The sequence below is a fragment of the Equus asinus genome, chromosome 4, assembly GCF_041296235.1.
Source record: "Equus asinus isolate D_3611 breed Donkey chromosome 4, EquAss-T2T_v2, whole genome shotgun sequence".
Lineage (NCBI taxonomy): Eukaryota > Metazoa > Chordata > Mammalia > Perissodactyla > Equidae > Equus > Equus asinus.
Window position 1 is genome coordinate 77,217,164 of NC_091793.1, and position 13,959 is coordinate 77,231,122.

General features: G+C 39.6%; 1 protein-coding gene across 10 annotated transcripts in view; it reads right to left on the minus strand.

Moving 5' to 3' along the window:
* NCKAP5 (NCK associated protein 5) overlaps nt 1-13,959 on the minus strand; it is a 916,285-nt gene that overhangs the window by 302,723 nt on the left and 599,603 nt on the right. For all 10 annotated transcript variants that reach the window (XM_070507565.1, XM_044769045.2, XM_044769048.2 and 7 more), the window contains one exon: nt 1,558-1,645. In XM_070507565.1, coding sequence (XP_070363666.1) covers nt 1,558-1,645 — 88 coding nt within the window. The remainder of the gene's footprint in view (nt 1-1,557; nt 1,646-13,959) is intronic.

Consider the following 13,959-nt stretch of genomic DNA (forward strand, 5'->3'; position numbering starts at 1 on the left):
TACACCTCCATTTCTTACCAAAGCAGATATACTATCTAGGAGAGACTCAGGGCTGGCAGGACTTAAATCCTTATCCCAACTTTAGACAACCACACGTCAGCAAAAGCTGAGCACGCATTCCCATGTAAAGACCGCCCCCTCAAGAAGAATCTAAACTCTTTCCCTAGAAAGGAATTTTAGTGATTTTTCTACTGTGTTTATGGAGCTAACTTTAACCTCCTTTGAGGTAGCTTTAGCAACTCCTTGCACTATTTTCACTGGAAACAGAGAACAGTTGTCCCCATTGTCATAAGTAGCCCTGTATGTGTTTCAAGAGTCAACTATTTCGGACATAGACTTCTTAAGACTAACTCTGCCTAGATCTTAACTTAATGTGATACTATGACTTTTATTATCAGATTCCTCCCAATCTTCTTCATAACAAGTTGGGTTATACAGCCCTGAACCCATGAATTCAGGGAAGCCAGTGAGAAATTATCTTTACCAACTGGTTCCTATGCTTGCCCCCTAAACTCACTTACGCTTTAGCCAGCAAAACCTAGGGCTGCTCAGTGATTACCTCAAATTTCTGCCTATTTCCTTGCCTTCTTTAGCTTTTTTTAGCTTTCCGTGCATAGTTGTGCAATGGATATTGGGTCTCCATTTGTGATTTTAAGTGATTTTCAATAAAAGTCCTCAATATATTTATATAGAGTGCCTGTGCTCTTTCCGCTGTATTTCTCTTTCCCACCCTGCCTGAGCCTTCTCGTCAGTGTGGCCAACGTGGGTCACACTCACATTAGATGTTCTGCTTCCCAGCCTGGCTACCTTGCTTGTGTTAAAGAACCATGAGGTAAGGGCTATTAGAAGATGAGAAGGGCTTGTTACTTCGTTGACCACTTATTTCCTTTGGACCTCTTGAGCCTCCACATTGCCCAAGATGCAAGGCCAGCCCCATGAGCACAGCACACAAGCACGACCTGATCCAGCTCTTCCATGCACCCTTAGTCTCACCGTCAAACTTTGATCTCACCAGGCCATTATGTAGTTCTCTTGAGCTTCTTATTCTCCATGAGCCTGCGTGGAAATTCACACCACTGCAGCTCTACCTAGGCTTCCCTTTGCCTGGAATGTCCTTCCTCTTGTTCTCTATTCCTCAGGCCCACCTTACATGTCAAAGCTCTGGGAAGTATTCCTTAACTCCTAAGACAGCATGAGTCACTCCCTCCTCTGTATTCTCAAAGAATGTTGTGGTTACCTCTCTTATGGCCCTGACCACAGAGTACTGCAATACTCTTACAGGTCTCTCTGTTTCACTATAAACTCATTTTTTGTACCTTCCTACAACCAAATTGATGATCTCTTTAACTGGAGGGGTTCATTTCAGAAATTCAATTCCAGAAATGAATGAGTTAAATGTGTACATGATTCCTTAGACAGAGGTGACTGTGTGGCTCCCCGCACTGGGATCTAGACCATACTTGTTTATTTATCTCTGGGTGAGGGAAGACAGAGTTGGAGAAATACGAGAAAAACAAGCCAACCAGTACCCAGTCAAGAGAAAAAAACATGGTGTACCTGATAGACCATTATATTAACAGTTTCTTCTTTTTTCTGTTCTGCAGGTCCTTGACTCTGCAATAGATTTCGTACTGTTTCTTCCATCCTGAGAAACAAAAAAAATCGAAGAATTTCTTTAAAGAAGGTTTTCCTATTAACACAGGTCTGTTCCAGTTAGTAGAAACCATTCTTTAGTGTACATTTCCTAAGCTTAAACCTGGAAATCTCTTTTCTCTTCTCTCTCCTTCATCTCCTATACTAAAAATCTGTCACGAAGTCATTTAAAATCATTCCTCAGATGTCTCTGGGTTCTTTCTCTTTCTCTTTACCATTCAGGTCCCCAGCCTTGGCCTCCTGCATCTTTACTCATGCAAACATCTTCCAATATCCTCTTCACTTTCAATCATTCTCTTTTAATTTGACACAATGTCACCAGATTAATCTTCCTGAAATACCACTTTGATTTTTTAAAATCAATTTTCAAATTTGACAAATATTACATGAATGCATTTTTGCCATTAATATACTTTATGTCTTTCCATGGTGGTCTTTCTATGTCAGCACACAATCTACTTTATTCTTTTCAACTACTTCCTAGTATTTCATGATGTGAATGCACCATAAATTATTTAACCATTCCCCTACTGAGGGAATTCAAAATTTTTGCCATTTCAAACAATAAACATCTTTCCACCCATATATAAGAACCCATTTATGAGTATTTCTATGATTGTATTATAAAATATACTCTATGTTATAATCCTATTTTGTTTTGAAGATCCCTCTTGAATCCCCCCCCACATTGCCCAAAAGTAGAATAAAACACACACATCAATTTCCAGACACTGTCTCATGTTGTTACTACTTCTTAGAATTCCAACATGCTTTCATCTTCTCATAGCCCATCCATCTTTCAAAACTCACCTCAAGTTTCACTTCCTAAGAAACTTCTTGATTGGTTCCCCACTTCTTTGAATTCTTAGATCTCTATACTTTAAATCATTCATTCCATCACTTAAAAACTCTCCACTTTTGGGGCCGGCCCTATGGCCAAGTGGTTAAGTTCACACACTCTGCTTTGGTGGCCTGGGATTCGCTGGTTCAGATCCTGGGCACAGACCTACATACCACTCATCAGGCCATGCTGTGGTGGTATCCCACATAGAGGAACTAGAATGACCTACAACTAGGATATACAACTATGTACTGGGGTTTTGGGGAGGACAGAAAAAAGACGAAGATTGGCAACAGATGTTAGCTCAGGGCCAATCTTCCTCATCAAAAAAAAAAGAAGAAGAAGAAGAAGAAAAACTCCCCACTTACTTTAGGGCCCAGCCGTGTGGTATAGAGGTTAAGTTCAGCACACTCTGCTTTAGTAGCCTGGGTTCGCAAGGCCTGGACCTACACTACTCATCAGCCATGCTATGGCAGCGACCCACATATAAAGTGGAGGAAGACTGGCACAGATGTTAGCTCAGGGCTAATCTTCTTCAAGAAAAAACAAAAAAACTCCCCACTTTAATGCTCAAATTTTTGTCTTCTGAATTATAATATTTGCTATAGAACCATGTCATATATTTCTTAATGTGTCTCCCTCAACTAGGGATAAAATAGGTACTCAGCAGACATTTTATGAATCCTTTGTTAATTCATTTTAAAAAGTACTCAGTACTTACTCTGTCCCAGGCATCTGCCATGTATATTCAAACTGAGTTTGAATGACCTGTCCATGGGGTCCATCCATCAGGATTCACAGACCAGAACTCTGAGAGTAGGATGGCTAATTAAATGCACCAGATACAGTGCTCTCATGATTAGAATCTGAGTTGGTTGTCTCTTCCAGTCCCATCCACAAGCATGTATTTTAGAAGCTCAGTATGACACTAGTTTAAGAGAGTTGTGTGGGAAAGCAAGCTGATCCAGCTTCTCTCTCTTACTGAGGGTTTCTAGCATGGCAAATTAAGGCCTCTAGGGGGCCTACCAATTCCCTGAAGTGGCAAGACCATTTAAGTAATCAAAGTAGTGTGGTTCAAAATGCCAACCTTTCTCATATGACATGTAACTACTTAGCACAGAGTGAAGAAATTGCAGACCAACCGAGCCAGTCCAAACCTGGATTATAACTGGGGAATTCTGTCTTCACAGGGGCTGCCACCAGGACCCACGTAGGATTTCAAGAAGATGGTGGACACTGATTAGGAGTGCTCAGAGAATGATTTGTGACCACACATTTATACAAGACACCTCTTTGTGCATCCAGGCAGAAAGGCAAAATCTGGTCCCTATGTTTTCACAAATCTTATATTATTATTGATAATAAAATTAAACACCACTTTTAACTTGTCAAAGAACTCTCTCATCTATTAATCATTATAATATACTTTTAAAATATCTTTTTCTCTATGTGGTAGATAGGATAGCCGAGGCACAGAAGGTTAGAGCTTACTCATGGGATCATTGTTAGTTGGATAGGGAGTTAGGATTAAACCACTTTTACTCTCTGTAAAGACAGCAGCATCTTTTTGCCAGGCCTTAATGACATTCAGGAAAGTGATTTTAAATGAAGAGTCACAACTCCTATCTCAGAGTTATCTTGGTGAGCACCTACTGAATGCTGAACCCAAGAAGGCAACACCATCATTGCTGACCTGGGGAGAACTTAAGATCTGGTAGAAGAGACAAACTAGGTTTATGTGCAAAAAATATGTGTGAAGAAGTCACGAATTCTGAAATAAGTGATCAGAGCCAAGTTCTGATATTCTATTTCATTTTTTATAAGCAGAGACAATCTCTTGAACGGTAGTGGATTTTCCACAATGTTTGCCAAATTGATCACAAATAAGAAAAGTAATGATACTGGTGATGGCTTGCCCAAGACCACTCAGCTTGTGTATGACAGATCAGGGACTAGCCTCTGATTTTTTAAATATTAGTCTACTTTCTTCCAACCTTAGAACAGAGGCTGGAGGTCTTTCTTATTTCAATCCTTATTTCATTCATTTATAGACATTTGGCTTAAATATGGCCCAATAATTAGAACTCAGTTAAAATAAAATCTTGTCTTTTCTTTTTTAACAACTTAAAATGCAACTCTGTCTCAGTGCCTATCTTGCTGAATTATCTCTCTGTACAATTAAAAGTTCTATGCCCAAGTTGGTGATCAAAAAGAAAACTATCTGTTCAGCTTTCCCTCACTCTTCTCTTTTTTTTTTTTTTGAGGAAGATTAGCCCTGAGCTAACTACTGCCAATCCTCCTCTTTTTGCTGAGGAAGGCTGGCCCTGAGCTAACATCCGTGCCCATCTTCCTCCACTTTATATGTGGGACACCTACCACAGCATGGTGTGCCAAGTGGTGCCATGTCCGCACCTGGGATCGGAACCAGCGAACCCTGGGCCACCGAAGCAGAATGTGCACTCTTAGCTGCTATGCCACCAGACCGGCCCCTCCCCCATTCTTCTTGACTTTATAGTTAAAAAAAAAAAAAAGGAAAAAGAGTGTCGATAGGAAGCTGTTAAACAGAATCTCAGGCAGCCCAGACCCACAGTAATACTGTGAACACTTTCCTGGCACTACTTCATGATTAATTAAAACCAATTACATTTCTAAGCTACAGCTTGGAACAGAGTTGCAGGGACCCATATCAACTCTGGGTAAAAAATTAAGTTGTCTCATCTTTTCATAACCTTCATGAATCTGGTCACAGAGAAAATATTTTGAACCTGCTGAGAATATACCATTACTTATTCCCCGATGACACCTTCGTTTTTTTTAATTCTCATTTAGCAAACTTCTCTATTTATTTTCCTGAAAATCAAAGACTGTGAAGCATCATCCATTGTTGTCTGATGCCCAATGACATTCTACTTCATTTTATTATTTTGATAGCTGATGTATGAGCAACTGCATTACTAGTCTGCACAGAGAACAATTCCACCATCTGTTTCCCAAAAGCGACTAAAAGTAAGCCAATTTCTTTCTTCAGGTCAGACATGGGCAGAGGGTTTTTTTTTAAAGTTACTGATTCATGCAATTTACTGTTAAACAGTGACCTTAATCAATGTTTTCTAGTTCTCTTTTTTCCTTTTGTTCAACCTGAGACTAAGCCCTTTCTTCCCCTAAATACTGGTCAGGTAGCTGTCATAACTAAAAATATATATAGGTCTAAATTATACTTAGTGAGATGTAATAAGTCCTACTGTATATTTAGAAAGGTAAGTCCTACACAAGTCAGAAAAAATAAACCAAATTTATATGCAAATAGTATATTTCAGGTAACATAGATATAAATGTAGGAATTTCATTTAATTAAAAATAGATTCCGAGATCTCGTCAAGATGGCGGTGTAGGCAGACTCTGAACTCACCTCCTCCCACAAACACAACCAGGTTACAACTATTTGTGGAAAAATTACCCCGGATTGAAAACTGAAAACTGGATAAAAAGAAGCTCCACAACAAGGGACAGTCCTGACTAAGGCAGAAGAGGCAGTAATTCCTGCCGGAGAGGAAAAAAGCCACCTTTGGGAACAGCGGAGCTTCTCAGCTGGCCAGGTGGGAGCCACCCTAAGGTAAGCAGCCCTCCCTGGAGGAGTGAGGTCTGGAGCAGGGGCCGATACTGCTATAAGCATCCTTCAGACTCAGCGCAACTGAGACGGGGGTCTTACTGTCTGTCTTTGCCAGCTATTAACTGCAGCGAGGATACCCCCAGAAAAGCTATTGGCCAAAAGCCGAAAAGATCTGGGTCTTACTGGGTCCACGCACAAACTCACTCATTGCAGCAACCTAAAATCACCAGAGAGAAGTCTGACAGTCCTTTGGTGAAACGAGACTCACCTGGTGGGCTCTGGGGGCATCTTGGTGAGAGGAGGATCCTCTCCGGAGACTGAGACATTGGTGGGGGCCATTGTTCTGAACTGATACAGATGTGCTGACACAGACCCCAGTGAGCACCATTGAGGTTCATCCGTTGGCCTGTTAGCCCAGGGTTCTGCCAAGCCCACTAGAGCACAGATTTAATCCAGTTCAGCCAGGGCAGGCAACCCCATCTAACAGCAAGCCCTCAGGCTACTTTTCAGCCTGCATTTACTGGGTGCCTTGATCCTCTACAGGCAGGCAAGGGTGTCTGCCTGAGTGCTGCAGGGCCTGTGTGAAGACCAGGTGAACTGTGGGGGGCATTGGTGGAGGGGTGGGAGCCTCTGCAGTGCAGTGTTGGGGTATGCTCCAGGGGGTTGAGAAGTATGCATGGACCAGGACTGTGTTGTGGTGTGTGGTCCTGTGGGAGGTGAGGCTTAGCAGCAGCAGACCTGTGCTTCACAAATAGCCATAAAAAGGATCAGCCCCACCTTCCAAAGCCTGAAACAATTGAGCGCTCCTTGCCTAGGGCTAGCCCCACTCAGCTGCACTCCTAAGAGAACTGACAACAGCCTTGTAGGCCTGAGGCTTATTGCAACTGTAAGCCCCTGGGCCTAGCAACCAGCTACACTGGGTATCAGCCAATTAAGAGGAAATTTGCAATAGGACTGTGCTGATAGACTTTCTAGCCAACGGTGCTGAGGCTTCCCAAACTGGATTTACAAACAGCTGGCCAGGGAAGGAAAGACTAGACTCCCTGGGTACCTGCAGTGGGAGCAACCCTGCCACAGCAGAAGGACACAAGTAGCCCACAAAGGGGTCACTCCTGCATCTTCTGGACTGGTGATGAGAGGGAAGCACACTGCTGGGCCTCATAAGGCATCTCATACATAAGGCCACTTCTACAAGATCAGGAGACATAGCCGACTCACCTAATACATAGAAATAAGCACAGAGAAGGAGGCATAATGAGGAGACAAAGGAATACTTACCAAGCAAAGGAACAGGACAAAACTCCAGAAAAAGGACTAAATGAAACAGAAATAAGCAACCTACTCGACAAAGAGTTCAAACAAAATATCATGAGGATGCTCACAGATATTGGGAGAAGACTGGATGAACAAAGTGAGCTCATCAGCAAAGAACTGGAAGATATATTAAAAAAAACAATCAGAAATGAAGAATACAATACTGGAAATGAAAAATTCACTAGAGGGACTCAATAGCAGAGTAGAGGATACAGAACAACGGATCAATGAGCTAGAGGAACGACTAGAGGAAATCACCCAAGCTGAACAGAAAAAGGAAAAAAGAATTAGAATGAGAACAGTCTAAGGGAACTCTGGGACAATATCAAGCATGCTAACATTCGGATTATAGGTGTCTGAGAAGGAGAAGAGAAAGACAAAGGGACAGAAAATTTATTTGAAGAGATAATAGATGAAAGTTGTCCTAACCTGAGCAAGGAAACAGACATCTGAGTTCAGGAAGCACAGACAGCTCCAAACAAGATAAGCCCAAAGAGGTCCACACCAAGACATATTATAATTAAACAGTCCAAAATTAAAGACAAAGAGAGAATCCTAAAAGCAGCAAGACAAAGGCCACAAGTGACATACAAAGGGAAGCCAATCAGGTTATCAGCAGACTTCCTAGCAGAGACCCTACAGGCGGGAAGAGAATGGCATGACGTATTTAAAGTGCTAAAAGGAAAAAATCTACAACCAAGAATACTCTATCCAACAAGGCTGTCATTCAGAATGTAAGGAGAGATAAAGAGCTTCCCAGACAAGCAAAAATTAAAGGAGTTTATAACCAAGAAACCAGTTCTGCAAGAAATGCTGAAGGGACTTATTTAAGTGGGAAAGCAATGACCACAGATAGAGATAAAATATATATATATCTCTCAAAAAAAACAAAACAGCAACAACAAAAAACTGGGCAATAAAATCACTTGTAAAGGTAAAAATATACTAAAGGTAGCAGATCAACTACCTGTGAAGGTAATATGAAGGTTATAAGAAAAATGTACTAAAATTACCTATTTCAATGATAAGAGGGTAATGGGTAGACACACACTAAACCAGAGACTATGTGTAATTTCAAAACCATAAAATGTGGGAGGAGAGGAGTGAAAAGGAAGAGCTTTTAGAAAGAGGTCAAGCTAAAGAGTCTATCAACTCAATATACTGTTATATACATAGAATATTAAAAAGGATCCTCATGGTAATCACAAATCAGAAACCTATAATAAGCAAGCAAAAAAGTAAGACAAAAGAAATCAAACATATTACTAAAGATAGCCATCAAACCACAAGGGAAGAGAGCAAGAGAAAAAGAAAGGAACAGAGAAGAACTACTAAAACACCCAGGAAAAAAAGTAACAAAATGGCAATAAATACGTATTTATCAATAGCTACTTTAAACATCAATGGACTAAATGCTCCAATCAAATGCCAAAGGATGGCCAACTGGATAAAAAAACAGGATCCATGTATATGCTGCATGCAATAGACACACTTCACACCTAAAGACACTCACAAACTGAAAGTGAAAGGATAGAAAAAGATATTCCATGCAAATAGCAAAGAAAAGAAAATGGGAGTCAATACTTATATCATATAAAATAGACTTTAAAACAAAAACTGTAACAACAGACAAAAGACAGGCACTACATAACAATAAAGGGAACAATCCAACAAGAAAATATAACACTTGTAAATATCTATGCACCCAACATAGAAGCACCTAAATATATAAAGCAATTATTAACAGACCTAAAAGGAGAAATAGACAGTAACACAATACTAGTAGAGGACTTCAACGCTCCACTCACACCAATGGATAGATCATCCAAACAGAAGATCAATAAGGAAACACTGGTCTTAAAGGACACATTAGACCAGATGGACATAGTAGATACATATACAGCATTCCACCCAAAAACCACAGAATACACATTGTTTTCAAATGCACATGGAACATTCTCCAGGATTGATCACATATTAGGCCAAAAAACTAGTCTCAATACATTTAAGAAGTTCAAAATAAAACCATGCATCTTTTCTGACCACAAAGATATGAAACTAGAAATCAACTACAGGAAGAAAACCAGAAAAGCCACAAAAATGTGAAGATTAAACAAAATTCTACTGAACAATGATTGGGTCAATGAAGAAATCAAAGGAGAAATCAAAAAATTCCTGGTGACAAATGAAAATGAAAATACGACATGCCAAAATCTGTGGGATACAGCAAAAGCAGTTCTACGAGGGAAGTTTATAGCAATTCAGGCCTACCTCAACAAAGAAGAAAAATCCCAAATAGACAATCTAAAAGTGCATCTAAAGGTACTGGAAAAAGAACAACAAACAAAGCCCCAAACAAGCAGAAGGAAGGAAATAATAAAAATCAGAGCAGAAATAAATGAAATAGAGACCAAAACAACAATAGAAAAAACCAATGAAACCAAGAGCTGGTTCTTTGAAGATAAACAAAATTGACAAAACCTTAGCTAGACTCACCAAGAAAACAAGAGAGATGGCTCAAATAAAATCAGACATGAAAGAGGAGAGATTACAGCGACACCTCAGAAATACAAAAGATAACAAGAGAATACTATGAAAAGCTATACGCCAACAAAGTGGATAATCTAGAAGAAATGGATAAATTCTTAGAAACATACAACCTTCCAAAACTGGACCAAGAAGAAGTAGAAAATTTGAATAAACCAATCACCAGTAAGGAGATGGAAAAAGCAATCAAAAATCTCCCAAAAAATAAAAGTCCAGGACCAGATGGCTTCCCTGGTGAATTCTACCAAACATTCAAAGAAGACTTAATACCTATCCTTCTCAAACTCTTACAAAAAATTGAAGAGGAGGGGAGGCTTCCTAACTCATTCTATGAAGCCAACATTACTCTGATACTGAAACCAGACAAGGACAACACGAAAAAAGAAAATTACAGGTCAATATCACCAACAAACATTGATGCAAAAATCCTCAACAAAATACTAGCAAATTGAATGAAACAATACATTAAAAAGATCATACATCATGATCAAGTGGGTTTCACTCCAGGGATGCAGGGATGGTTCAAAATCCACAAACCTATCAACGTTATGTAACACACTAACAAAATGAAAAATAAAAATCACATGATCATCTTAATGGATGCAGAGAAAGCACTTGACAAGATACAGCATCCATTTCTGATAAAAACTCTAAATAAAATGGGTATAGAAGGAAAATACCTCAACATAATAAAGGCCATATATGACAAACCCACAGCAAATATCGTTCTCAATGGAGAAAAACTGAAAGCTATCCCTCTAAGAACAGGAACCAGACAAGGATGCCCACTGTCACCACTCTTATTTAACATAGTATTGGAAGTCCTAGCCAGAGCAATCAGGCAAGAAAAATAAATAAAAGGGATTCACACATTGGAAAAGAAGTGAAGCTGTCACTCTTTGCAGATGGCATGATTTTATATCTAGAAAACCCTAAAGAATCCAATAAAAAAAACTTTTAGAAACAATAAAGGAATACAGTCAAGTCGCGGGATATGAAATCAATGTACAAAAATTGGTTGCATTTCTACACACTAACAACTAAGTAGCAGAAAGAGAAATTAAGAATACAATCCCATTTACAATTGCAACAAAAAGGATGAAATACCTAGGAATAAACTTAACCAAAGAGGTGAAAGATCTGCACACTGAAAAGTATAAAACATTGTTGAAAAAAACTGAAGAAGACACAAAGAAATGGAAAGATATTCTGTGCTCTTGGATTGGAAGAATTAACATCATTAAAATGTCCACACTTCCTAAAGCAATCTATAGACTCAACGCAACCCTATCAAAGTTCCAACAACATTTTTCACAGAAATAGAAGAAAGAATCCTAAAATTTATATGGAACAACAAAAGACCCCGAATAGCAAAAGGATTCCTGAGATAAAAGAACAAAGCGGGAGGTATCACACTCCCTGATTTCAAAAAGTACTACAAAGCCATAGTAACCAAAACAGCATGGTACTGGCACAAAAAACAGAAACACAGATCAATGGAACTGAATCAAGAGTCCAGAAGTAAACCCACATATTTATGGACAGCTAATATTTGACAAGGGAGCCAAGAGCATACAATGGAGAAAGGAGAGTCTCTTCAATAAATGGTGGTGGGAGAACTGGACAGCCACATGCAAAAGAATGAAAGTAGACCATTCCCTTACACCATGCACAAAAATCAACTCAAAAGGATTAAAGACTTGAATGCTAAGATCCGAAACCATGAAACTTCTAGAAGAAAACGTAGGCAGTACTCTCTTTGACATCGGTCTTAGCAGCATATTTTCAAGTACCATGTCTGACCAGGCAAGGGAAACAAGAGAAAAAATGAACAAACGGGACTACATCAAACTAAAAAGCTTCTGCACAGCAAAGGAAACCATCAACGAAACAAAAAGACAACCTAACAGTGGAGAGAAGATATTTGCAAACCAGATATCACATAAAGGGTTAATATCCAAAATATATAAAGAACTCATACAGCTTAACAACAAAAAAACCAACAATCCAATTAAAAGATGGGCAAAGGATCTGAACAGAGAATTCTCCAAAGAAGATATACAGATGGCCAACAGAAAAGATGCTCAACATCATTAGCTATCAGGGAAATGCAAATCAAAACTACAATGAGGGGGCTGGACCCGAGGCCGAGTCCTTAAGTTCGCACGCTCCGCTGCAGGCAGCCCAGTGTTTCGGTAGTTTGAATCCTGGGCAGGGACATGGCACTGCTCATCAAACCATGCTGAGGTGGCATCCCACGTGCCACAACTAGAAGGACCCACAACAAAGGATATACAACTATGTACCAGAGAGCTTTGGGGAGAAAAAGGAAAAAAAATAAAATCTTAAAAGAAAAAAAAACTACAATGACGTATCACCTCATTCTGTTCAGAATGGCTATAATTAACAAGACAGGAAACGACAAATGTTGGAGAGGATGTGGAGAGAAGGGAACCCTAGTACACTGCTGGTGGGAGTGCAAACTGGTGCAGCCACTATGGAAAGCAGTATGGCATATCCTCAGAAAATTAAGAATAGATCTACCATATGATCCAGCTATCCCACTGCTGGGTATTTATCCAAAGAACTTGAAAATGCAAAGGCATAAAGATACCTGCACCCCTATGTTCATTGCAGCATCATACACAATAGCCAAGACTTGGAAGCAACCTAGGTGCCCATCAAGGGACAAATGGATAAAGAAGATGTGGTATTTATACACTAAGTACTACTACTTAGCCATAAGAAATTAAGAAATCTGGCCATTTGTGACAACATGGATGGACCTCAAGGGTATTATGCTGAGTGAAATTATTCAGAGGAAGAAAGTCAAATACCGTATGATCTCATTCATAAGTAGAAGATAAAAACAACAACAAACAAACACATAGCAATGGAGATTGGATTGGTGGTTACCAGAGGGGAAGTGGGGGGAGGGCAAAAGGGGTGATTAGGCTCACATGTGAGGGGATGGACTATAATTAGTTTTTGGGTGGTGAACATGACATAATCTACACAGAATTCAAAATATCTTATGATGTACATCTGAAAGCTATATAATGTTATAATCCAATGTTACTGCAACTAAAAAAGTAAAAAAAAATAGATTCCATGTTTTAAAGGATATATTTAATTAACAAATTCTTACTATAGTATTTCCTCTAGGGGGAAGCAAAAAAACACAAACAAACAAATTTTTTGTTAAAGAGGTCACTAACTTAAAGTTTGGAAAATAGGGCATTAAATAAGAGCACAACAGATGACTGAGGTATTTGTCATGGGATCTGTATCCAATGTCTTGCAGAAAGGGTCTCCCTAGACACCAAAGGAAGATCCTTCTGGAAGTAAATGCTAAAAGAGAGTGGCTTTCTGAGTCCTTTCAAGGTAGAAAATCACTTCATCATTCAGGGCCTGATATTATCAGGAGATCTCTTTACAATCAGAGACTATGATTTGGGTGCTGAAGACCTTGACTTATTCAATAATGAGCATACTATTAGAAAACATGAGGGCCAGCCCCGTGGCTAAGTGGTTTAAGCTCTGTGCACTCCGCTTCAGCTGCCTGGGTTCGGATCCGAGGCGCAGACCTACTCCACTGACTAGCCATGCTGTGGAGGTGTCCCACACACAAAAAAATGGAGGAGGATTGGCACAGATGTCAGCTCAGGGCTGATATTCCTCAGAAAAAAAGAAAAAAACCCACAAACCATGATCCCAGGGTACTGGAGGAGCTGTTTGTTCTAACAGTGCATAAAGGAATGTGGACTGTTCCACCTCCCTTACTTCCTTCCCAAATCTAGCCCTCTATTTTGCTTAATGACACTCTAGGAACTGATCAGAACATTAGACTGAAGGGTTCTCTTTTGAACACTTCTGAAGTGTTCTGATCTGACTCCTATGATCAGATATTCAGTTTAAAATAACTTCATTTTTGACAGAAATAGAACAAAATAAACACAAAATAAGAAGCCACTCTCCCTGACTCAAACTGGTA